The following is a 27147-nucleotide window of genomic DNA, read 5'->3' as shown; positions in this document are numbered from 1 at the left end:
CAAAAAATAGAACATTTATGAAAAGCAATTTTGGGGAAGGTTTTATATTTTAGTGAAATTAGTTGAAATGAGTTAATTCATCTACCTCTTCCTGGTATGAGTAGAAAACTAGAATAGGGACCCAAGGATAGCATCAAAATTCAATAAAAAAACAGGCAGATGCTTCTTCGTAAGTGGTAGGAAAGCTTACTTTCTTACTTAGGAACATGGGTTGCAGCTCAATTTATTTGTTATGTACCGAATCAGAGCATGGTAAAAAGAAGTAGATTCGTTTTAAGAATTTTTATTTCTCTGTTTGAAGGGTTTTGCTTGAGGTACTATTATTGAAAAAAGGACAGTGTTCTTAGTTTCATCAGAGAGAGTCATTGCTATGTCAGCACCCTCTCTGGGGACAGTAGGCCATCAATGAGGCTACACTGCTGGCAACAACTGTCTAGAACTGAGAGATAAATCACCTCTCATCAATTACGTCATTAAACTTAGTGGCATCAGCATAAAAGCGAAGGCCATGCAATATCTGCTATTCACTTAACATATGCAGAGCATGTACTCCATGACTTATTCAAAATTTACTATAATTTACAGCTACCTGATCTATCCCAGTGGTTTTTTCCAGATCTGATTTGACATAGATGTAAAATAGTAGCATAAAGTAGGCTGAGGCCTAATACTATATTTTCTCTCCTGTCTCTATGTAAGTTTTATCCTATGATAAAATGCCTTTTCTTTTTAATTTATAAACAGTTTAGGAAATTTTGCTGTAAAATTAAGTCAAAAAAATTTTAATGCACACTACCTGGAAAAAGTATATCCACCCCTGGTTTAAATTAAACACCTTGAAATGGAAAGGGCTAATATGATGGTCATTGTATTTTCTAAGTTTCATGCAGATTTCAGTTTTTAAAAGAGTATTAGGAGTAATTATCTGACATTTCCCTTTAGACCTTTTCCCACCTTTTTCTACTCAATTTTCTCATAGTGCAGGATTCTTGATTATACTGAACAGATAACATCATATGTCAATGAAAGCTAAGATGTGTCCTTAAATGCCAAACACTGTTTTTTTAAGTATATATAGATTGATAGAGATCTTATGTTAAAAGAATAGCTATACCAAAAAAGATTTGTAAAACCCAAAACCAAAATATTGACAATGGCTGCCTCTTGATATTGAAAGTAGGTTGTCAAAATGTTTTTTTGTTTGTTTGTTTGTTTGTCTACTACAGCTCACCACCAAGTTTGCTAGAAATTTGCTCTATCTTGGTATACTAATATCAGGTCAGATTTCCCCAAAGTGATGGCTACTGTTTTTTCTTTCCCAATCAGAGGAGAGAGGTCACAGGGTGTTGAAGAATGGCAGATGATCGGAAAGATGATGCAAAGGCACCTCACTGGACCCCAGCTCAGCTAACGGAGGCTTCTGGACACCCACATCCACCTGAGATTAAGGATCAAGGCGGGGCAGGGGAAGGACTTGTCAGAAGCGCCAATGGGTTTCCATACAGGGAGGATGAAGAGGTCACCTTCGGAGAGAATGGGTCACAGAGCGCTTACTCAAATACCAAAGAGAATGGGATCAACGGAGAGCTTACCTCAGCTGACAGAGAAACAGCAGGTAACTAAAGGCTCTGCTGTCCCTAGTGCTGGTTTGTGCTTTGAAGTCTGTTTAGTCCAAAAGTGAATTAGTTTACAGCACTGGTGCTCTTTCATGAAGGCTAGGACTGAAATTTTAGTTGGGGGAAATAGACACAAAAAAGAGAGAAAAATCATGGAAACTAGCCCAACAATCCCCATATTGGTTGTATTCTCCATCTCATCTTCCTCTTTTGTTTTACCATTTTAATTTTAATAGACAAATGGCTCATTGTCTGTGCATTTTGCCAGTAACTCTCAGTTATTTAATTCATTGAAAGAAAATGCAAATAGTTTGCTGTTGATTCTTTTGAATGATATTGGACCTAAATCCAATTGACTAATTAGAAGCATATTTACTTTTTAGGGCAGAAAGGAATGTAGAGTTCATCTCCCTATCTTTAAAAAGAAAAAAGAGAGACAAAACAGAAGAGAAAGAAAATAAACATGTACACATGTACAGGAAACATTTCTTCCTTAGATAACTTTTTCATACCTAATATTCAGATGATTTAAGGAAAACGTACTACAATTTACTTTTCAGTACTTCCTTTCAAAGCATAATTTTTACCAATAGCCCTCTTTACTCTATCATTGACAATATTGTGATTAATGGCATAGTTAAAAAATATTAATAGCATAGAGAAATAGTAACCTGTGCTATAATATTATTCAAAATTATTTTTATTTTTCTGTGATTCAGAATTTAATGCATTTGAACACAGTAACTTCCAGACATGCTATTCCAAAAAGTGTAACTACAAGCAATAAGAAAGGTTATGCCCGCTTCAAAATCATCCCTTACTTATTCAAAGTTGATTTTCTACACTCCGTCCATTAGTCAGCAACACATTAAATGTACACTCTGTTCAGAAAAACATGTTTACATTTTAATGGGAAAATATGAAAGGCATTTCAGAAGTCTGGGGAGCAATTACGTAAGTTTATAGCGGAATTTAAAAAAAATTCCACACATTCCACAAATTACTCTTGAGCATTTTGTATGCTGTGCAAAGTGTGTTAGCTTCTGTGCCAGAGTGTGTGCCAGAAATGGCCCCTGAACTTGGCAGCACAGGTGACATAGACGCAGACAGGAGACCTGTGCACGCAGTTTGTTCAGATAGAAACTACAGTGTGCCAGTCCCAAACGAGCAGTATGGGAGGACAAAATTGAACTGGGATCGTTTCTCCATAGGGCCAAAGTTCCCCAGTTATGCACAGAGGTGTCTTGTGGTGCCTCAGCAAATTCACAGGGTTGAGGCCAAGTGTTTGAAATGCTTAGAGGAAACCCGGTGATTCTTCATGGCTGTCAAACACTGCATGAAATATTAGCTCAAGATGGTGCACATCAGAGAGTTTCAACATTAGATCACACCATATTTCTTTACAAGATGTCATGTCTTTGTGAATTTGGGTTTTCAGCAGTTGCTGTGATAAAAACCAAGTACCCTGCAGAAATCCACATGGCGCAGGAGAAGAGGGTGGCAGTGTCCAATCTGCTTCAAGGATCTGAGGAGCTGTGTAGTGCCTAGCAGGCAATATGCACCATTAGTAAGAAATTGTGGTTAAGAATGAAATAAAAATTTTATTTTTACCTTTTGTGGTTACAATGGGGATTAAATGAAACAGTAAAGTGTACAAAGTGAATGGCTTATGAAATAGTATCTATTAATTACTATTATTATGATTATTATCAGTGTTGGTAGTGGTGGTGTCAACATAGACAACAGAACACCCTTAATCAAGGAATATTTTTCTACAAACCAATATAATACAAACTGTAGAGGGTGGGATTTGGGTCAGGAGCATTAATTAGGGAGATTTTGTAGGGATGGAGGTACGAGGAGATGAGGACATGTTAACACAAAATGATTGTGGGGAAAGAAAGAGATAATGTGATAGACCAAGATTTTTCTCATCATCATATTCTATAGCGCCTGACATTGTATCTCGAGAACTCAGTAAATGTGTGTTGAGTGAGTGAATAAAGAAAGGAGTGAGTGAATGCCAAAGAAAAAAGAAAGCCCTTTTCAAATTAATGGTAAAAGCTATTGAAAAGTCTTCCTTTGGGTCTTGGACTCTCATCAGTTGACTCTTGTAGATTACTATTATAGAGGTTTATAATACAAGACAAAAATCACTATAATGTGTTTGGTCAAGCAGTAGAGAGCCAACATCACTAAGTGTTTCATTTTTTTCAATGGTACTAATTAACTATTTAAGAGCATCTGAAAAATCCATCTTTCGGGTCAGTGTGTCCTCGCCAGCCTGAGGAAAATAATATAATTTAAAAAGCAACCAATAAATGTTTCTTTTAAATTGTGTGCTCAGGAACATCCAAAGTTAATTTTTTATTCAGTGCAATGTATATCACAATAATTTTATATTGCATTTAGGAGACTGATTAGGAAAGCTTTATATGTCTATTCATAGTGACAGTGTTGTAAACAATCATCTGTGGGTTACCAGGGTGATGTGTTCAATTCAAACTATGGGATGATTTTAAACTAACTTCCCTTCAGAAATGACAGGCCAAGTATTGACTTATAAATTATCCATGTATGGAAAACTATGGGAAAAGAAAAACTATGGTAAAATAGTGCCTTCTCATGTCTACAGAGGATGTTTCAATGATGCTAGTGTGCAATTAAATTTCTTTCTAAACTTAGTAAAGTAAGAAATTTTACTATTGACTGTTTATGTGTAACTGTTTCACAAACTACAAAAATCATCCCCAGTAAAAAGAAATGCTCCTAAATCTCAAATACGGTTTTTCAAAATGCTGTCCTTTGATGATGGGAGACTACTGACTGATATGAGCTGGCATTATATTTCAGGTTACTTTAAAGAGAACCAAAGAGCTATAAACTAGCCCACTCTTTTTGTACTCACTGAAAATCTATCAGCATATTGCGTTTCTCCCCTACATAGGATATTTCAAGGATATTGTTAACTTGAAGCATTTCCCAGGATCATCAGGCCCTTTGCTATATGTTGTGGTATCCAAGCTCTTACTGGTTTAATCCAAAGATCTTTCTTCTTCTTTCCTTTTTTGCTATAGTTCACTCTTCACCCTTAGAAATAAATCTTTTCCCCAAGGTTGTTTATTTGTAGTCCTCTCTATAAGCAAGATCACATGATACATGAATTGCAATCATCACATCTGCTTCCTTCTTCCTTCTTTATCAGTGTGGGCTTAATTCAGCCAAAGATCTTGCCTCATTCTCTCACCCACCCTTTTCAGTCAACGTTCACCTTCATTTTTAGGCCACAGTAATTTTTTTTATTTTTAAGATACAAGCTCACAGTTAGCCTATCTTTAGTCTTATGCACTGAGACGGGGTGGCAGGGAATACTAGAAGGCAATAATATTTTAAATTCTATTTCTTTACAGCTTTCTCTTTTAGATTTTTGTCTCCTTACAATGTAAAACTAATCTATAGAAAGTTAGAATTATTTGCTCATTTATTAAAGCATAACTTTTGATACTTAAAGAATTTCTATTACATTTATTCATTCAGGTGTTCTTTTTAGAAGCCCTGCCACAGAGGCTTTCAAAAAGAAATAAGAAGCCACTGACAACCTAGGAACTTGGGAATGTTCTTGTTACAATGGAACTAAAGTTGCCATTTTTACATAGTTTTCAAAAGTGGGAATCAGAAAGTAAAAGCTTGCCATAAAACTTCCTCTCTTTTTCACCTTATCTTTTTTGAAGGAAGCAAGAGGAATGCATTTTGGTTCCCAGAGAGTTATAACTCTGAGTGAAAATTGGTAGACTCATCCTTAAGTTTCCTGTCTGAGGTGGGGCCCAAACTCCTATTAGAATCCATATCAAAATAACAAAAGGTAACTAGAAGCTTCAGACCAGTAAGATGGCCTTTCACAGTCTTCCTCGTCACAGGTTTAGTCCCCAGTCAGGATCACATGACTACGGCCAGAGCGCAGGTTTCCTGATGTGAATACCAGTGCTCTGTCCGCCACCCCATGCCACCAGATTCCCGCCAGCCCAGCAGCTGCCCCTCTGAGCAATCAGAGCCAAAGAAGACAATCCCTATTGCAGAACTGCCACATTCAGGTACCTCTAAGGACAACAGAAAATCACGATTTTATTCTCGGTTTTCAGTAAAAATGGAGAAAGGCAATTTTGAGAAGTTGATAGATGCTAAAACATTGACGTATTTAATTAAAACCATGATTTCGTGATTTTGACGATCCTAAGGTACAATGCTTTGAACACTAGTAAGGAACACTAGTCAGAGTATAAGGTGCCTCATGACCATCTCCAATCCACAGCCAGTGCCTGCTATGTCTTTGAGTTAATGTAAAGATTAAAGGGCATTTTTTTGTTTTTAGTTAACCACCCACCCCCCCTCCCCTCAAATACTTTGTTTCTCCAGCACTTCTGGAGATTCTATCCCAGTCTACTTCCTGCCAAAGCAGAGAGATCTGGAAAAGCTCTTGCAGGTTATCCATCGTCACATTTCAGACTTCACCAATGGAGCTGCACCTTCTGAAGCCTTGGCCAGCACTTTAACATCCACATAACTCGAACAGCCAGTGATGAACAAACTCAGATAAAGAGGTTTATTGTTGCTGAAATTATAAATTTACCTTGAAAATATACAATGGAGGAAAAGTTTGTCATCACCCTGAGCTTCCTTCTGTTTCCCTTTTTAATCTCAGAATATGGGAAACTGTCTTTTCTTCTCCTATTTTCCTCTGCCAACATTTCCAGATTTGAGATGTACTATAAAGAACCGTCATCCCAATTTAAATATGGCATATTGTATATAACAGTATATTAATGTACGCAGAGAAGATAGTACAGAGCCATTTCTCTTCAGATCAACTAAAGCCATCCTCACCACCCCCCAAGGCAAATAAACAAGCTAGCCTAACAATACAAGAGGTTGCAGATTTTCTTTTCCCTGTTGCCATGCCAACCACTCATTGCTCCGCTGCCATTTCCCTGAGCTCCGCAGGGAGAGGAGTGTGCAAGCAGAGGTATTTAGCATTCAAGGGTGGGTCTGCAGAAAAGCACACGGCCTCACTTCAACATCCGGGCCTGGCGGAGCCGATGTATGAGGACGGAAAATGGGGACCTTTTCAGTGTTTTCCTTCGAAAGGTTAGGCTTCTGGGGCTGGAAAAAGTGAAAAGACAAGAATTGATAGAAAAGGCAATTCCACGAGGTTTGTATTTGTCATGTTTGCTTTGTCCTATTTGAAGCAGGTTATGGGTATTAGCTTCAATCATAATGTGTGGCTTGTCTTGGTGTCTGAACCTAATCGAGGGCTAGCTTATAGGGGCACTACAATAAAGAATTGCATCTCTTAACCTTGTTAAGGTATGAGCTTGTACATAGCAAGTTTTGCTAGCTAGAGCTTATAATGTCTTAGAAATTAGTGGAAAAGACAAGCGCCAGATAAAGTTGTTTGTTTAAATGTGCAATTAGAAGGTACTTCTTCCTATAAAAATCTACCGCATATCTATCATTGCTTGCTCTTCAGCCAGTGTCTTAGGCAGGATGCGATTGTCTTAAGCCAATAATTCTAAATCAAAATATAAGAAAGCTTGGCTTCTCTAGACCTCTTTTAATTAAACCTATGACTCAACAAATTAAACATGATTTTCCTCTTTTGGAATTTGAACTGCCTACAAAACCTTCAAGTTGTGAAGAGGTCTATCTAACACAATAGAATATGATATTTAAAAACTAAGATTAATTTGCATACACATTTACTCCCATGTATCTTCTTCCAGAAAATTCCTCCCAGGCACTTGTGGAAATAATTCTCCATTCTTTACTGTCTTGTTCTGTGCTAAATGTGAGAACTGCATCACAAGTGCCTAAAACAAGTGTTTTATCATTCTTTTCAGTTCACTGACACTTTGAAAAATTATTGCTTTGAATTTGAATCTCAATCAATGCACCATATTTGAGCCAAGAACAATTCAGACCTGCTTGTAAAGTTATTCTTTCTGGCTTGTTTTTACTGTAAATATAATTTAATTATCATTGTATTACTTTGTACTTGATCCTTCCTCCTGATCTTGAGTTTTCTAAGATGTTATCAAATTTCCTCCTAATTTGTTGTCATGTTTTGTCATCATAATGTCCTTTTAATGTACTCCAATTTTGAGGTTTTTAAAATCTCCATTTAGAGGAGAATTCTGAACATTATATAAAATCTGTATTTGCAGTGAGCAGGTAAAAGTAGTCATGGAAACAAGTCTTTTGGGGTTTATTTTTGGACTGTCTAAACCTTTGTTTTGGTTAGGATTAGGTACAGTCTTATCTGTCTCTTGTTACATTTCTAAGAATTCTCTCCCCACAAAAAGAAAAAACCTTTAATAGTAATTTGGAATGTATCAGTTGTTCTAATGTGTTGAGAATATTATTATTCATCAATCAATAATGTATTGTTTTGAAGTATGAGAGACAGACAGATTATATTGCTTGTTTATACCCAGGAAAAATAATGCACCATGTGCCACATGGAGGGGTGGCCGTGGTTTGATTTTACTGCCGTTGAGAGGTTAGTAGACTGGGGAGCGCCTAGTGGTCATCACTCCCCGCTTTTTCCTCCCCAAGCTCCTAGGATAAACGGGCTCTTCTGCTTCGGTGTATCAAGGGTTTCTCTCTTTCTCTCATCCCTCACACTTCAGTGCTTCTCGGCACATTACATAAAGCATGTGCTTTGACTGCCAGGGGAGTCTGGAAATTCATATCAGGAGCAGATGAATGGAATGACTGGTGCTGCATTGCAGACTTGGTGCTTCAGCAGGATCCAACTTGGCATCATGAGTCCTGAGGGGAAAGGGACACCAAACCAAGCGCTTGCTCCACACTCCCTGTGTGGCTCATTCCATAGAGCACTCACAGGAAATGCAGTTCCAACGCAGCCAAGCTAAAGAGCCGAGAAGGGGGATAGCCATCTTCTAGGCTCTTTTTGTAACTTTTGACAAATATGCAAATCATGGGTGGCTATTAGGACACATAAATGTGAGTTAAATGTCACCTTTCACAGTTCACTTCAGCCTTACTCAAAACTTAAGAAGACATTAGGCAAAATGGATAACACGGGAGGAATCAAGATTCAGAGACAAATCATCTTTAATAGAGATGATTCAGCTTCAGCAGCCTGAAAATTAGGCTGAATATTTTCGCCTCATATTTTCTATTTGGAAACAGGGCGAACTTTTGGGAATGGGAGCACGTCTGATTCCTCTTTAAGAGACTCTAGCATGGTCAGTCCTCTGACTGGACAATTTTCTTTTTTGAAAACTGCCATTTGCCCGATCTCTTGCGGTTTCATTCATCTGTAGAGATTGTGAAACTTTTGAAAGAGTATGTACTACAGGAGAGATTGTCAGGAGTCCATAACCAGAGGGCCTGACCTGATGTTGGTTATATCCTCTCAGAGGAACCTCTTCCTTTTTTGAACATCCCCATGTACACATTTATATCTTGCTAATGACATTGATCATATTGAGCATTTTATTGAGATTGCTTGTTACTTTTAAGTCCATCCCTAGGTTGTGTTTTGAGGTAGTAGCTGTGCTTTCTTCTCTCTATGTTCCCTTTTGGTGTATAACACAGTGCTTATTTTCCATAGTAGGTGCCAGTAAATGGTTTTTGAATTGATATAAACAAGAGAGAGGGTTAGTATTCATGATCCATTTGAGAATGGAAATTACATAAACAAAATCAGGCTACAAAAATTATATCACAGTGTGAGCAATATGCTTGTTAAAAAGTTGTGTTAAAAGGGAATAGTGGAAATAATGAGGCAAATAAAGAAGCTATGAGAGGAGGCTAGGTTCAAAGTTACTATAGAACTGAGGATTAGACTAGAGAGGAATTAAGTAGGAATTCTGAAATATTGTAGTGAAAAGAATGTCATGAAAGGTTATAGTAGAAGACTTGACGTGGTCTGAATATGGGATTGAAGGTTTGGAGTAAAAATATATATATATCTTTAATTTAAGGTAGAAGTAAGATATCTAATCAGAAATAATTTCTAGATAATAAAAGCTACTAAACTGGGAAGACTATGAAAAATCAGGATAAATGACCTAAGAGACATCTATATCCTAACAGGTAAGACACACTTGAAAATGGAACAATTTTTCATGTTCATTTCTGCAAAACCAAGACCAGTATAACAGTGGCCTCAATAGAAAATCCCACTAAAATATTCTGTGAACAGCACCCTAAAATGCATGTTCTTGTTGCCCCTCTGGCTATAAGGTAAGGAATACCTTACTGTGCTAGGTCAGGAGCTCAGAAATTTTACTTCTGACAAGTGGACAACTTAAATTTTAAAGTAAATGGATGTTCTAAGTCATAGACAATTATTCTTCTTCTTTAAAGAAAAGTACATGTATTGTCTTGGGGAGATTGTAAATATCCTATTTTTGAAATTCAACCTGAATAAAATATCACCAATGTTCTTTTATTCACTACTTTTTAAGTCCATAAAATAATTTGAAAATAGTGAGTTCTTAGATAATAAACAGTATTTTTCTTTTTTACAGTATATTCTATTAATTATGCTATTACAGTTGTCCCAATTTTCCCCCTTTGGCCCCCACTATCTGGTACCCCGCCCTCCAGCAGACCCCCTCTTAGTTCACGTGCATGTAAGTTCTTTGGCTTCTCCATTTCCTACACTATTCTTAACGCCCCCCTGTCTATTTTGTTCCTACCAATTATGCTTCTTAATCCTTGCACCATTTCCCCCATTCTCCTTCTTCCCCACCACAGCTGATAAGCCTCCAAATGATCTCCGTATCTATGATTCTGTTTCTGTTCTGGTTGTTTGCTTAGTTGTTGTTTTTTTTAATTCAGTTGTTGATAGTTGTGAATTTGTTGCCTTTTTAATGCTTATGGTTTTCATCTTCTTCTTTTTCTTACATTAAGTCCCTTTAACATTTCCTGTAATAATTGCTTGATGATGGTGAACTCCTTTAGCTTTACCTTGTCTGGGAAGCACTCATATACCTTTCCATTCTAAATGATAGCTTTGCTGGATACAGTAATCTAGGCTGTAGGTCCTTGCTTTTCATCACTTTGAATACTTCTTGCCAGAACCTTCTTGCCTGCAAAGTTTCTTTTGAGAAATCAGTTGATAGTCTTATGATAACTCCTTTGTAGGTAACTCTCTGCTTTTCTCTTGCTGCTTTTAAGATTCTCTCTTTACCTTTAACCTTTGTCATTTTAATTATGATGTGTCTTGGTGTGGTCCTCTTTGGGTGCAACTTGTTTGGGACTCTCGATGCTTCCTGGACTTGTATTTTTATTCCCTTCACCAAATTAGGGAGGTTTTCTGCTATTATTTTTTCAAATAAGTTTTCAATTTCTTGCCCTTCCTCTTCTGGTGGCCCTGTGATTCACATGTTAGTATGTTTAAAGTTGTCTCAGAGGTTCCTAAACCTATCCTCATTTTTTTAATCCTTTTTTCTTCCTGCTGTTCTGATTGGATGCTTTTGCCTTTCTTGTGTTCCAAATTGTTGATTTGTTTCTCGGCTTCATTCTCTCCAGTGTTGGTTCCCTGTAGATTTTTATTTCACTTATTATTACCTTCATTTCTTCCCTTATATTTTTGCTGTATTCAGTGAGTTCTTTGAGCATCCTGATCACCAGTGTTTTGTATTCTGCATCTGATAGGTTGGCTATCTCCGTTTCATTTTGTTCTTTTTCTGGGGTTTGTTCTGTCCTTTCATTGGAGCCATGTTTCTTTGTCTCCTCAGTTTAGCAGCCTCCCTGTGTTTGTTTCTGTGTATTAGGTAGAGCTGCTTTCACTCCCTGTCTTAGTAGCATGGTCTATGCAGAAAAGGCAGGTGTAAATTGTGTGGGGCGGAGCCTTAGGTAATTGCCAGAGGGGGGCAACCCACTTCACATCCTGTGGCTCCATCTGTGGGGAGGACTTACAGAGGGGACAGTGCTGCTGCTTGGCTTCTGGAGGTTTGCCCAGCACTCGCCCCATTTCCAGTCACTTCACCCACTTCCCATATGTGACTGGTGCCCTTCCAGCTGCTGCCCTAGTGGTGAATCCCAGAGTGGGTGGGTTTGCATATGTTCTGAGTCCATGCAGGCCCTTTAAGTGGTGAAAATCCTGAGCTTCCTCTGCCGCCCCAATCCCTACTAGCTTTTACAGCCAGAGGTAATGGGGATTTATCTTCCCGGGGCTGGAATCCTGGGCTGTGGGGTCTTGCCTGGGACTGAGATCACTTGCTCCCAAGGAATCCCTCCCTGAGTTTTATCCACCACACATGAATATGGGACCATCCATTCTGCCACTGCCTCTCCACACCACCCCACCTCTCTGCCCATCTCCTCAACTCCACCCCTCCTACCCGTCTGGCTGAGTGTGGCTTCTTTAAATCCTTGATTGTCGGACTTTCACACAGCTTGATTTTCTGACAGTACTGGATGTTTTTGTTCTGAGATCTTGTTTAATTCTTTCTATAACCCTGTGAGGAGGCAAAGCATGTTTACCTACGCCTCCATAAACAGCATTTTTCTATTGAACAACAGGGCTATTTATTCATTAACTTTAGGAAAAAAACAGTTTGATTTCCATTAAATATACTTCTCTAGTTGCATTATTTTAAAAAATGATAAAAGTGTCTTATAATCTGGAATTTAGATTCTCTTGTTTAAATTTTCTAATTCTAATCATTAAGTATATATTGTGGGGGGAAAAATGACTTTCTTTTTCTCCAAGAAGGAAAATAACAACAATAATAACAATAAATATAACTACTGTTACTTCTATAAGCAATTTAAAAAAATGAACCAATTCATTGGATAATTTTTCTACCTGCTGCATTTTATATATTGCTGCCTTTACCTTAAAGCCAAATACATTTTTCTGTTTCTTTAAAAATTAGCTATTTTTTTTCTCATCAGTTTGACAAATAGAGATTTATGGCTACAGCTTTGAAAAGGCTGGCATAAGCCTGCTCTCCTCAGAGCTTTACCAGAACATACACGCTGACATAAAGAAAACTGCCTTTCCCCAAAAAATAAAATTCATTTTTTACTAACTTGACCTGCCTCTCAAAGCATGTGAGATATTTACTCAAGGCCTGTTCTCACCCAATTCATATGTCTTGATCAACTTAAGAAAGGAAACAAAGAATTGAATTTGAAACAAGTACAGATGTCACTTTCAAAAGTCACATTTTAGAAGAGGAAGTTCCTTCAGTCAGGATAACAATGATCCCTGTCCTCACGCAAATATCTGCCATCTGACATAAGAGAAATAGTGCTTGAAGTGCTTTGTGAATCACATTGCATTTGCACTTAAGATCTAAATGTGACATTGAAAATATTTCTCAAGAACTTGGCTGTTTGGGTGACACAAGTTTCCTTTCTGGTGGGATTTCACTGTTGAAGGGTGAATGGAAGCTACTTTAGCTGATAATTTAGCATCTTAGGACTAAAATAGACAAGGTTAAATTTAATTTTTTTAATGTGAAGGACTCAAAACCTTCCCAATTATGTTTACTTTTTTAAAGTAAGTTTTAAAAATATTGAGCATATCTTCAATTCTAATGAGGAATGCTTGAGTCTCCTGTGCCCTGAATAACGGTAAGTTTCAACTTTACATTATGTTCTCTGATGCAACTGGATGTGAAAAAACTATAGGAATCAAAGTGCTTTTCTTCACCAGGTCTGTAGAAAAATGGAAACTAACAAATATGCTTTTTAGAAAATATTTTGGAAAACCTATTTGATTAAAATGTTGAGGTGTTTCTTTTATTCTGTCCTGTAGAATTTTGAGTAAGACACTCAACTAATATAATGATTGCATTCAAACTATGCCTCTCATCCCATAGCTTTTGATCACCTTCTTGTTAACTGCCAGACCAAGTAATTCCTGCCTCTGTGTTTCATGTTGCATTTCAGAATTAGCCAAGAAAAACTGAGCAGAAACCATAAAGTTTCCTGGTTTCGTGAGAGTTTTTACATTTACAGCAAACTTCTCTTTTGGAAAACAGACCCAAACTACAAACCCAAATTAACATTTTTGAGATGAAGGATTTCTATGAAAGTTGGGAATGTGCGATTGATAAACTGGTAAGGGGAATGGAAATGAATCAGAAAAACCAAGCTATTTTCTGTTTTTAGAACCAGGAATTGAATCAACCTCTTCATGATCAGAGCTACCATATATGAACTATTAAAATGGTAATTTTGTTTAAAAAAAAGGTAGAAGTCCTGATTTAGACATTTTCTTTCTTTTCGTATTTGTATAGTAAATTAGATTTTCATTGCCATATTTTACTAAGAAAACAAAAATTTGTGGAATCTGATTTACCATATCATGAAGTTCCATAAGTCTTTTTCATAGGGTTGTGTTTTTCATACCAAAGGCTGCTCTGTATTTGTAGACATACTATAGCTTATGGTCATAGTAGCATCCACCTATCTGACCCATCCTGCAAGCAAAATATGAAGTAAATAGAACTGGCCTTGGGCAATTTTCCATTTGCGTCCAGAATCTCATTTCTTCATTTGCTTCAGGTTGTCAGCAGTCGTCTCAAGCTACCTCATATGCCTAGGATCCCACTCTCAGTCCCATTTCCAAGTCCAATGGCCTTGTTCAGTGTTATCCTGCCTACCTAGATAGCATCGTGTTCCTACATTTTTCTCAACTCTGCAGCTTCCCCAAAATGGACTCACCTTTCTCTTTCTGCTGGGCTCTTTCAAAAGGACAACTAGAGCTGTTGCAATAATGAGCTACAGTTTTATACTTTCTATATATCGTCAACATTCTGATACAGCACCGACGTCTTCAAGTAAACAAATTCTCTGACAGTTTTAAGCATGAAATAGATGGCACCCACAATCTGTAAGTATTTCTAAAGGTGTGCTTGGTAGCAATTAAGACCCAGTACCCAGAGAGGAGATATAAATTGAAATGTGCATGTGTCATTGAGTCAGTCCTGTCCTCAACAGCATTTTGAAAATGTGACCTGTTCAAGACAACGCAGAAGGAGATCAAATATCTCACAAGTTTACAAGGAGCAGAACAATTGTAAGGGTTTTGACAAGATGCAAAAACAAACACTTCAAAGCTCTAAAATCACTATCAATTCCCTCTGTGCCTTAATGATTGCATCCAATTTATTGATATTAAAGCACTTTGAAAATTTCAGGCAACAAATTCCCTAAGAAATTTCTCTTTACCAAATTAAGATCAATAAAATATTACAACATGACTTAATTAGTAAGTGTTTAATATATGGGCTACAAGCAACAATATAAATATGCACATGATACTACATTCGGGGAAAAAAACACCATCAACAAAACCTTTAACTGGAATATGAAAATACAAAGCTAAACTATATTCACTTACTATATTCCTTCTGCTTAAATGTGTTTTTATTTTTCTGTTTCCCAGCTGGCCTTAATATTAGAAGCAAATTTTTTCTAGTAGGTATTATTTCTGACCTGTACTAGGCTTTTCTTAATTATTTTTGACTCCATTATTAGTATCCTTAACTTGTGGTACTCTTGCGCTCATAACCATCTTAATTTTTTACACCTTCCACCTTGACTAAATTTCAATGCTGGGCAGATTTTGTTCAAGCACTAAAAACTTAATTTGAGTAAATTAAGTTGTCAGCCCAAGCTAACACTTGTGCTACCGACCAGTCTTAGCTCCACCAGGTTGCATTTGCATTTCAGAAGAGGACCATATGCGTGACTGTGGATGGTTCAGGAGAAATCTGTGACCATTACTAGAAAAATCTTAAAAACGAAAACAAAACATGTCCTTTAATGAGACTGCCCCATTTCAAGCACAATTTAAATGTAAGCCCACCAAGTCTTTACTCACCTTTGTATCCCCCATAACGACTAAGCAGGGTTGCACTATCTGTAGCGTGTGCAATACAAGATCTGTGAAATTTAAGTACCTGACAGAACTGAACTTTGTGCCATCATGATTCCTTCATCTAAATGCATTTGTCCCTAACTTTGCCTCAAATGTATTTTTCCTCATAAGCTAGAACTTTCCTTGTTTTAATCAGAAAGGCTTTAGGAAAAACTCTTTGGAAGAAAAAGCTGGTAGGCAGAGATCGACAGCTGCAGTGCTGGCCTGCGTGACCCTTTGAGATGGATTGGAGCCTGACTTGGGGGCGGGGGGGTGCCGACTCTGGCCTCCTAATTAATACAAAGGTGCCAGGGAAACAGACAAACAAAAAAATAAAAAAACAACAGTCTGCTCTTTTAATTTCGTTCATCACCAGTTGATTACAGGAAATAGTTTCGGAGCAAGCATTTGCCCTCCAAATTAGGCAAGGAACTTTTCTTTTTTCCCTGTTTTTATGAATTTATCTAGGGTTGTTTAGCGGACTGCTTCGAACTGCACAGTGCTTTCCTTGTTGACTAGTTTCCATCAGCAGTAGCAATTAGCATCAGTTTCCTAGGCAACCATCCTGTACCCTACTGAGAAAAACGTTTCTGTGACAGGAGCATTCTGTCTAAAATTGTTTTGTTTTCCTTCATTCCTCAGTGTAAGGTAGGCTTGTCATTTCTTTTAACTCAGCGCTATTATGCCTGTTATTCTTAAAAGCAGAAACATTTATTGGCTTTTATATTCTATATGGTTGAATTTATTGTCAGTGTCTCTTACTTCTCTCTTGACAACCTGAAAGAAACCAACAAAAATATGTTCTCAGGCTTCTGCCAACCTGCTTGGGTTTCTTTGTTCGCAGTGTGATTGGGGAGCCTTTGCACGCTCATTGTAATCACAGCTGGTCCTGATGAAAACCCCCAGGGTACTCTTTCAGAATCAATCCTCCGTGTATACCGACAATGTCATATGTGGCTCAGAAGCAAGTTGACGTTTTCAGGGCCACTGAGAAAGTTTCAACTCCATTGCTTTTGTTATGGTTCAACCGAGCAAAATTAAGAGATTAATATAACAAAATAACTAAGCTAAAAACATGTGCCAAAAACCAGGCCCAAGACTGTCTTAAACTTTTCGATGTAGGAACACTGTGACCAGAAGAGCATAGCACTGGTGTAGCCTGAATCGAGACTGTGGAAAAACAAGAGCGTTGTAACAGTAACAAATGCTGACTAGTATGGTGCAGCAGGAGAGGAAAATTTTCTATATCATTCTTGTTTAAGAAATAAGTGGTACAAGCCTGATATACTGTCTGTTAGGCAGTAACCTAGCATTCAGGCAAGGACGTGCTCAGTGGGAAAAATGACAGAATCATCTCAGTGTATGACAAAAGCTTTCAAGTCTTTATTGACATGTTGTCAATCAATCCATGATCATAGACTTAGATGTTAACAATACAACAAGAATGATTAAAACGGTGTTATGTAATTTAAGTGTGCACTTGATTATATTGTTTTATCACAACACATTAAAATACGAATGCCACTTTTATTCCCATTAACAGATGGAATATGAAGGTTAGAGAGATTGTCACTTACTCGTGGCTAGTAAGAGATAAAGGCAGAATTTGATCTCAGGTTCTGTGACCCCAGAACCTACTTTTATATAAATTATTTGTGCTACACTGATGTAAATCAAAGTGATACCCAAATGGGACAATAGATTGCCTTTATCCATTATTTCATCAGTTTACTCATCTGAAAAATGTATTGTTATTTAGATAATATTGGCAGGGAATTAAAGTACCTAATGTAACAAATTGTTTAATAGCCTTGTATCACAGTATGATGTTTATTCATTACTGAGGTGAAATGTAAGTATTAGCGTATTTTTGTGTGTGTGTTATCAAGTAGGTTTCTGTGGATGAGAGCATGTTTCAATTTGTTTCTTACACCTATTCACCTCTTGTTCATGTTTCACCAACACATTTCCCCAATACAAAGAAAAACTATTATTTCTTACCAGAATTCAATTTATCTACTGAGAACTACTTTGACACTGTTTTTAAATACTGACCCTATCTCTGTTGCCTAGGGTAAGTTTTTTAAGGCAGACTTTTCTTTTTTTACCTTCAGATGTTTATCCATTCTATTCTATAGAGTGATGACCTGTTAGCATCTGTTGCCTGGCTTGTATCTTTAAATCCTTTATTTTCAGATCTTATAAGATGAATTGTTTTAAATAAGTTGCTTCTGTTGTTTTCCTTTCAACCAATTTTTAGACAGCTCACTTAATAGATTATTTCCAAGTTATTGTTCATTTTACTAGGCGACATGATTTAACAGCTATTCCTGAGATGTTTTTGTATTATTGTCTCATAACCATAATGACACTACTGATATGTTAATATTCAAATACTGGTTATAAGGTTCTCACTGCAGTGCAAAAACTATGACTTAATTACATTGAAATCCTGACATTAACAAAAGAAAAAATAAAGTATCTACCACACACACCGTTTAAGACAATTTAAAACATACACTAAAAATGCCCAGTTCCAGAAAACTGTAGATGTTCAAAAGAAAGATGATTGAGCCTTTCAGATTTTCTGTTTATGGTAAGAAATGTCATGTTTTCAGCTGTGAAGATCAGTGTTACCCTTCAATTATATATAAACTAATTTCCCAATTTACATGTAATCTAGATTCATCTTTACTCTTCTGAACAGCTAGGTCCTATTCATAATTTTGCACATATAATGATTGGAAGAAAAATTTTAAAAAACAGAGTAGAAAATAAGAAAGGGAAAAAGGAGATAGAAATTGTAAGCAGTGAGAAATTAAAATGTAGTCTCAAAAAAGAAGTTTTCATGTTGCTAATTGTCTCCATGAGTAGAAAGGAGTTGTCATGCCTTGTGGAGCACTGGCGAGAAGACAGTTCTGAATTGGGACTTGCTGGCAGAAATCTAGAGCAGATTGTAGCCCAGAAAAAAAATAACAAAGACAGTATCGGTTTATCTCTAGCTTTGTTTAGGGAAAAAAAATAGAAAACCCACTGTAACTGGCATCAACATAGATAATGATTATGGATTAACTGTATTATCTGTATTATCTTATGTTCATAATACTTATAGCCTAGTTGGGCTGGACCCTTAGTACATACCACAGTTGCTCTTTCTTCGAAGCAGAAATACTAAGGTAGAAGACCCAGAAAAATATATGACTGGGGAAGTAAAGACACCTCGATAAATTGTTATTTAGAGGTCTTTTTATTTGAGTTCCTTGATATGCCAAGCCTCTTATATAATTATGTAATGGAGTCCCCACAACAACTTGTGAGACAGGTACTATTCTTGTTTTCACTTTATGGGTAAAGGATTGAAATCCCATGGGTTTGAGTACATTTCTTAGGATGAAATAACTAGAAAGTAGCAATGCTGAAGTTTGTACCCACATGTCTCTAAAATTGAAGTCCATTTGTCTTCATTGTAAAAGACAGTCATTTCCTAGAGAGCTAGAAAGATATGACCAATATATGGACAGTTAGATAGATGGAGGTATTTATTAATAGACAGTTGTACAATTAATGAAGAAATTATGTATATAATCACACAGTGTAACTTTTGTTTTCATTTTGATATGTCTGATTTTGTTACTGTCTTCTTTTGTATTCTCTGTTTGGCACATTTACTATTAATCATCCATGAACTTGACCTAAACCCAAAGTGAATTTGCTTCTGTCCCAGGAACCAAGCTATCCCAGGCAATCTCCTGGCTAGGCCTCCTTGGGAAAAGCCCATCTCTCCTTGGGGAAGCTGCCATCTCTGTGCTGATGACAGAGCTTGCTTAGAAGATGGTTTTAAATTGACTGGACCAGTTGAACCCCCCAGAATAATTATATGCTTATGTTTTTCTAAATTCACTGTGAAATTAATATAAAACAATGTAGTATTTCCTATTTGAAAAGTTTTAACAATATTATTCTTCAATACCTAACAATATTGAAAATATCATTAACTTGGCTCCCACACAGCATGTTTGATTATTCTAAAACAGCATTCTTAAAAATCTATTAAACTCTTTTAAGAAAAAATTATTAATTCTCCCAAGATTGGATTAAATTATTTTTATGACTTCTGTTGAAATACATACAAATACAAAATTAGTTTACTCATAAGCTCTAATTCAACTGTGAAACTCAAACACATTTATAAATTAATGTTCTCTGAAACAACAAAACTAATAAAATTCAAATGTCCTACTACTGCCCATCTAAAATAAATTATATTGTTTTGCTGAAACTAAATTATCTCTCAGAAAAAAAGAAATGTACTGGCTGACACACTGCATTTTATATAGGTTGGACATGTCCATACTGACTAGAGAAAAGTAATGATTCCATTTTCCCATTACTTGTCTCTATTTAGAATATTTTGAAAGTCTGTTCACACAGCACAGACCACAATGTCATTTGGCTATACCTTGTGTGAATGCATTTTTATTGTATTAATTTCACCTCTGATGTCTTCTAATTAGCACACAACAGATAAACTAATTCCCTATGGTGTTAAAATTAAAAACAATCCCAAACAGAAAGACTGAAATAATGTGGCATTGCTCAGTTACAATTTGTTCACATAAGCCAGTAGATTTTATTTTTTTGTTGGATTGTTTTCTCTATTTAAAAAATTTAATTCATGTGAAGTACTCTCATATCCTGGAAAATTCATCATAGATACACAAAAATATGAAATCCCCATTTAAGGACTATGTCTCTACAATCTGTCAAAAACTTAAAACAAGAATACATTAAATGATTATTTGTGGGGGGAATTTGAGTTAACAAACACATTAACAAGCATGAATTATTTCTAAATTTGTATAAATATCATAAACAAAGCCTTTCATGTTAATTTTTAATTCTTAAAAAAAATCTTTTAAGCATCCAATCTGGGTGAAGATCAATGGGAGGAGCTTCGAGAATTGCAACAAGGACAAGGAAAGACTCCTTGGCTTGGGAAACTTCACATAGCAGGGCTCATAAGGCATGCATTCCAGCACAATTCCATGCAAGATACCCTAAGTGCCATAGAGATGCTAAATTGTGCGTCAGTGCCCAGAGGGAAATGCAGGAATGATCCAAAAGACACATGGATTCCATCCATGTCCTAATTTCTGCATGCTTTCTCTACCTTTTCATTATATAATTTTCCATAAAACACTGAGGCGCTAGAAGTAATAATAAAATCACTATTGATTTTTGAATGTCTGAATTTCATTGAAAATTTTGCAAGTGAGGTAAATTTTCTATTACAATGTTTAACATGGTCTACAAGATATATAAGTAGAGAGGTACTAGGAGGGTAAGAGCAGGGGAAGAAAGAGAAAAAGAGATTCAAAATATAATCAGGAAGAGCAATTGTGTACTCTAGGTAGATGAGCAGGTCTGAGAGTCTGTATTTTTCTTGATTGATACTTTTAAATTTAGAGAGATTCTAAGTGATTGCTCACCCAAAAAGCCTAGTTTTTAAGTGCCATGCTCTCTGGTGAGGTTAAGAAGACACTCCAGAGAACAAAATTTTAATGAACCAGGGAAAAGCAGGGAGATCTCCCCCAGTCTGCCTGTGAGTGGGCAAATTTCAATCATGAGCCAAATAAAATTTCAATGAAGCATTTATTCTAAAATTCTGGCTGAATTTATGAGAACAAACCTCACCCCATCCTCTAACCCCACCCCTTCAAATTCAACTTGTTTCTATTCAGGGTATAAGGGGGCTTATTTCCTAGTATGGTAGACATTTTTATATAAAAATAATGGAAAGTTAAATTCTGTACAATTGATGTGTAACCCAGAATATATTTTTGATCTCAAAAGGCTTATTTCATTTCTGCTTGGTATGTGGAACATCATATCTTGAATATTTTTCTGACTAGGTTATACAAAATTGGCATTGATACGCTCCAGTGGAGGCCACTTGAGTCCAAAAACTAGATATCTGGCATCTCACATACAGATCATTTTAATGACGAAGCCCTCCTTCTTTAATGAAACTTTTGTACTAACTGAGTATATAGCACATGACCTTAAAGGTCTTTAAAATATCTACTATCTAGAAAAGTAGTAGCTCTTAAGAAAGTGACCATCTGATACATGATTTCCATGTATTTCATTCAAACTTTATCTTCTCACGTTTTTCTGAAGTGGTCTTGTTTATGCTGATACTGAACAGTACTGTTTAATCACAAATTCATATTTTGAGGCATCTTTTTTAGGTTTTAAATCATGATATTTCTGCACATCAGCATAGAAACTTACTTTAATGACACTTTTCTGGAATACTGTAATAAAACTACAAAAGATATTTTACAATAAATCCAAAATGAATTCCCTCTTCTCTTTGAGTTTGTTTAACTAGGTTAAAAAAAAGAATTTTTTTTTCTGCTTATGTAAATAGCTTTTGAAAAATAAACTGCCATACCTATTACTTATTTTCCTTTCATTCTGTGTTTGTTTTTCTTAGAATGCCAATTCCTTTTCTTTTTTTCTCTTTATGGTTACAATATATGTATTTGTATTTTAGCTGCACTTTAGTACTCTTGCAGGGAGACAAACAGAGGAAATGAAATTCTAATTGACTGTATTATTTATTTTTCCTCTTTGCTGCCTGTTTTGGATTCTCATCATTTTATTTTCTTTTGTTGCTATTTATTACAGAGGAGGTGTCTGCAAGGATAGTTCAAGTAGTCACGGCTGAGGCTGTAGCGGTCCTGAAAGGTGAACAAGAGAAAGAAGCGCAGCATAAAGATCAGCCCGCAGCTCTACCTTTAGGTAAATAAGAAACAACCTCAGATCAGCAGCTGTGTCTGCTGCACCCTGATCACAGGGCCAAGTCTTCTGTTCAAAGATAGGTCGTGTCTCGTACTCCATCCTTCCATGTAACATGCATCAGAAACCTCTGTTGGGATGCACTGGGACATATTTTCACCACTCTCAACAGGATCCTGGTGGTCTTAGGGTGGTCTTAGGGTGATAAGCTTACAGTTAGACTTTCCCCCTAAAGTACCTTTAATTTTCCTTTCCCAGACTATACAAGATAGTTTTAAAAATACTGCCCATGCATTTTGAGGTCATGAGCCCTCACTCATAAGGAAAATACACTAATGTTTTAATTAGAGATAATTGTTTCCCTTTGTAGGTTTTGGTATATGATTGTCGCTACTACAGTCTTGTTTGGGTCTCCCACAACCAGCTACATAAAACCTATAGCCAGAGATTTGCTAGAATCATCAGTGACTCTGTATTCCATGTAAGAACTAGTCTTCGCTTGGTTCACTTAGGGACACTGAGATGGCATTTCTCTCTCCCTTGGTCACAAGTCAGATGCCTTCCAGGGCCAAACAAACAGGTCCTGTAATGGTGCTTACCAAGAAAAACACTGTCAGCCCAGGGCTTACTGCCCCTGCTCTCCATTGAGATGATAGGTAGGTAGATGATACATAGATACGTAGGTAGGTAGGTAGGTAGATAGATAGATAGATAGATGATAGATAGATAGATAGATATAGATACATGCTGAGACACAAGGAAAGAAAATCTCTTAGGTGCAACACACAGGTTTATTTCAATAAGTACATAGAGGTAACCCATAGAAACTATGGTTTTTAAAGCCTAAAAATAGAACATATCCTTTTCTTCTCTTACAGTCTAATTAATCCTTAATATTTGACCTTCTAATCATTAACTCTTGACTGTATATTAAAAACTAAGCAATAAAAAATTCTGCATTCCCAGAATAATAATTTAAAATACTCTCATTATTTTTAATGAAATATTCTTTGATTATCAATTATTTTTCTCTCAAAGCAGGGAAAAATTATCTAAAACATTGACCTTTTGTCTGTGGTTCACTTCTATTGTTTGAAAGAAAAGACATGCCCACCCTTTCCTTTTTAATCTGAAACCTTAAAGTATGCCACATAAAGGGGTCAAGGAACTAAAGAGTCACCTGTCATCCCAAATAAAAATTTACACAATTTTTAAAATAGATTTTACCACTAGCCTTGACTGATAAATATTTCCTTTTGAAATCCATTACCTTCATATGGGTGGTTATAAAGTATCTTGAACAGGAAACTTAGAGTTAACTGTGAATGAATTACGTTTTTTAGAACCTTTCTCTTTGGTCCTTCTTCACGTACCATGCCAAGGTCAGAAAATTACTCAGTTCCCACTGGTTCATGGCTTCTGTCTAAAAGTTGCCTCTGGCTATGACAGCTTCATTTTTCTTTTCTGAGAGTACATACCGATGATGGGTTTTGATAGTAGACTCAATGGACAAAATGTGACTTAAAAAATACATTACCTAAAATAATAATTGAATGATCAAGGTAACATTTGTTTGCAGATCAAGAAACTGAATGATAAAGAATTCTAGTATTTTTTCAGCCCATCTAGCCAAATCAAAACCAAAATGCCTGCCTGTGTGTTTAAGTATAGTAGATTAGGGCCCAAATGAAATATTTTCTTAATTGAACAAGCAGACACCAATTAATGGGATTAAAGACAGAATTTTAGCAGGCATCTTTAATCCATTTCCGTGTGGAAGACAAAATGATTATTTTTAAATATTAAATGCTCTTCTTTCTTTTTAGGTTTTCAAAAATATATGAATCAGGTAATGGAGCTAAAAATAAGTCAAGTGCAGCTCACTATTGAATCTTTTCCTGAATTTCATAAAGGAGCCTTTTTACAGATGGCAGAACTGCCCACATATCTACTGGCCTGATAGGATTGATTATCGCATCTCATTGTTTCATTGTTTGATCTTTAGCAGCTGAAGAGACAGCTAATCTGCCTCCTTCTCCACCCCCATCACCAGCCTCAGAGAAGACTGTCACCGTGGAGGAAGGTAAGGCCTATTGGACCGTTTCAGGTTTGTCTTCTGGTAAAGGGTAAATAAATATCAATCTGTCAGTCCATAAGCACTGGACTTCAGTATGAGTTCATAAGTGACCCAGCTTGGGAGCTGTCTGTTTCAAATAGTCAAAAAGAAACAAAGACTTTAACACATATACAATCATTTACATTAATCAGAAGTAGAGGAATATGGTAAACAGAAAGAGAAAAGTATGCTTGATAAAGGAAAAGATAACTTTGTGTTCTGATTGTTAGAATAACTACATAGAACCAGTTTACTTAATGCAGAATATTTTGACAGAGAATATACAATTTTCTTATAAGTGGCTAAACAAAAAAATACTGATGAAATCAACTCTTCCTTATGGAAATGTTGTCAGGAATTGACTCTTTTGTTGAATATTGTATTGCCAAGGCCTTCCCCAGGGCTGGGGCTGCTGCAAACGCTCAATAAATATTAATGAATAAATAAAGAAGTTAATGAATGAATCTGATATAGAGAGCAATGAACCAGACGCTGAGATCATGGCTTCTTTCCTGCTGAGACCTGTTATTGTCCATGAATCTATTTATGTATTTACTCTACATGAAAAGCCATGTCAGCATTCAAATTCTCCTTGATAAAAACAGAGGGATGTCTTTGAAGAATATTCACTCAGAATCTGGATGAATGACACTATTTAAAAGCAAACTATGATTGGTTCTTAGATCAGTTAACTTTTGTATGTTGTTTGAGTTACCGGAGAAGGCAAAGGAGAGCTGAAGCCCAATTGTTATTTTAAGATAATTTCATTTTTATATACTAAAATCAGAATTTTAATACTGTTCAGTTTTCTTCATTTATTTCTTCATTTATTTTGTCTCTTTTAGAAGTCATTTTATGATGTTAAAAATTGAAACATCACTAAAAAAGACTGTATTTTTATAATTTGTAATGAGGTTTATTTAAAATATTGATTTCTTAAATACAGATTTTCCTAAATTTTATATTTGGTAATTAAATTCATTAAAAATATTCTTTAATTTCCTAAATACAGATTTTCCTTAATTAGTTTAAGTGATTAATAAATACAATTTACTTTTGTCACAGTTTTATAAACCAAAACTTTTTTAGCAAGGTTTTTCTTTCTTAAGTCTTTTTTTTCAAGTTTACTGGCTGAAATAAACAAACTAAATTACTTTAGTAAATACAAGAAAATTTGGGGACTATGACCAGTGCATATAATTAGTGTCATAAAAGTCACTGATTATTAGTTAATTTCCTGAAAATGTCATTTGATCTTTTAATTCATAGATTTGAACAATTCTTTTTGCCTTATGTTTATCCATTCATTCAGCACATTTAATAGAGAGCCTACAATGTATCCAGTACTCTTCACATTCTGGGTATACCTTAGCAAACAAAACAGACCTTATCCTCCTTGGTAAGGAGCACAGTCTAGTGGAGAACAGAAATCCAATAAACGTACACATGATTTTGAATTAGGTTAGCTTCAAAAAGGAAAAGAACAAGGGAAATCTTTTTTTATTGGATGCTAAGGGACAGTTAAGCTGAGCCTAGAAGCTTCGGGAAGCATTAGTCAAGCAAAGGGGGAAGAAAGGGGCATTTTGGGCAGAGAGACCAGGATTTGCAAGGGCATTCAGGTGAACAAGAGCATAAAGTGCTTTAGGAACTGAAGGAGTCACAAGGCTAATGGGGGGTGGGGATGGGAAAGGGGTGGAGTAGTGAAGAATTTGAGAGTAAGCAGCAGCCTCCTTGGCTCAGGGGTCTGGATTTCACTCCGAAGACCCTGGAAAGACTTCCATGTCAGTTGGACTTCCCTCGGGTAATTGAAAATATTTCTGAGCCCCTACTTACAACCTTCCCAGTGTCAGAGAATCCTCTTAACCAAGAGAAAGGTATGATGTTGACTCCAAAGGCAACTGGCAATCATTACTAATACACTCTTCTCATTCTTATACGGAGTTGAAGGGCATGGGGGTCCTGTGTCCATCCGGGAATTCCCAGTCTGCTTTTATTTGGGGGGTGTTATAATGAAATACATGAATATAATGAAAATAGAAATAAAATATAGAATCGCATTCATATTTGGGCAACTTAGGTGTCACTTTCTAGAGTATAACCTTCCCTTATATTTCAGGGTTGCTTTCTCCAGGCTGTTTCAGTATATTCCAAGAAAATATCAACTTTCCACTTCCTGTTGAAAGCAATTCGAAGATTTTTTATTCGTAACACTTTTCAAATTTATATTCTTACTGAAGTGTTTTCAAAAAAAGTATCAAGCTATATGAAGTCCTGATTATGTCTTTTTAAGAGGATAACATTTTTCGAGTTATATTTAAAAAGTATACATTTTACAAACTCTACCTCATTAATTTAAAGACCAAGTAATATCCTCCCCTTAAATGTGTGAAAGATATGTGGTCTAGATAATCAAACTTTCCCTTCTCTTTTATTTTTAACCACTCTTAAAGTGTGTGTAAAAAATTTTTGAGTTTGTTTTATCAGAAAGTAAATTAGTGACAAGTCACAAGACAGGATTCAATTCTTCAATATATCAAACCAATTGGTTGGCGAAGACCCAGCTGAAATCCAGTTAATATATTGCTCATGGCAGATCTAGTGGAAAAGGAACAGGGAGCATTTTTATGTGGAGATTTTTTACCCTCCTTGACACACCCTCAACGCAACCGCTGTCTAAAGGCACAGTGACTGCCAATCCTCTG

The 27147-nt window shown here is 36.1% G+C and overlaps 1 protein-coding gene across 31 annotated transcripts in view; it reads left to right on the top strand.

Moving 5' to 3' along the window:
- The window catches only part of MAP2 (microtubule associated protein 2), a 261553-nt gene that overhangs the window by 186916 nt on the left and 47490 nt on the right, over positions 1-27147 (top strand). For 30 of the 31 annotated variants that reach the window (XM_054585712.1, XM_054585741.1, XM_054585735.1 and 27 more), the window contains 3 exons: positions 1327-1615; positions 22219-22332; positions 24335-24412. In XM_054585712.1, coding sequence (XP_054441687.1) covers positions 1354-1615; positions 22219-22332; positions 24335-24412 — 454 coding nt within the window. In that variant the 5' untranslated portion in view covers positions 1327-1353. Of the gene's footprint in view, positions 1-1326; positions 1616-6663; positions 6823-22218; positions 22333-24334; positions 24413-27147 lie in introns of those variants that run through there. The other variant, XM_054585720.1, reaches the window with a different exon arrangement.

The sequence above is a fragment of the Pteronotus mesoamericanus genome, unplaced genomic scaffold (assembly GCF_021234165.1).
Source record: "Pteronotus mesoamericanus isolate MK-2021 breed Mesoamerican mustached bat unplaced genomic scaffold, CSHL_Meso_final contig_90, whole genome shotgun sequence".
In the NCBI taxonomy this organism is placed as follows: Eukaryota; Metazoa; Chordata; class Mammalia; order Chiroptera; family Mormoopidae; genus Pteronotus; species Pteronotus mesoamericanus.
Note: the sequence above shows the minus strand (reverse complement) of the source record. Positions and strands in the feature narration are given on the sequence as shown.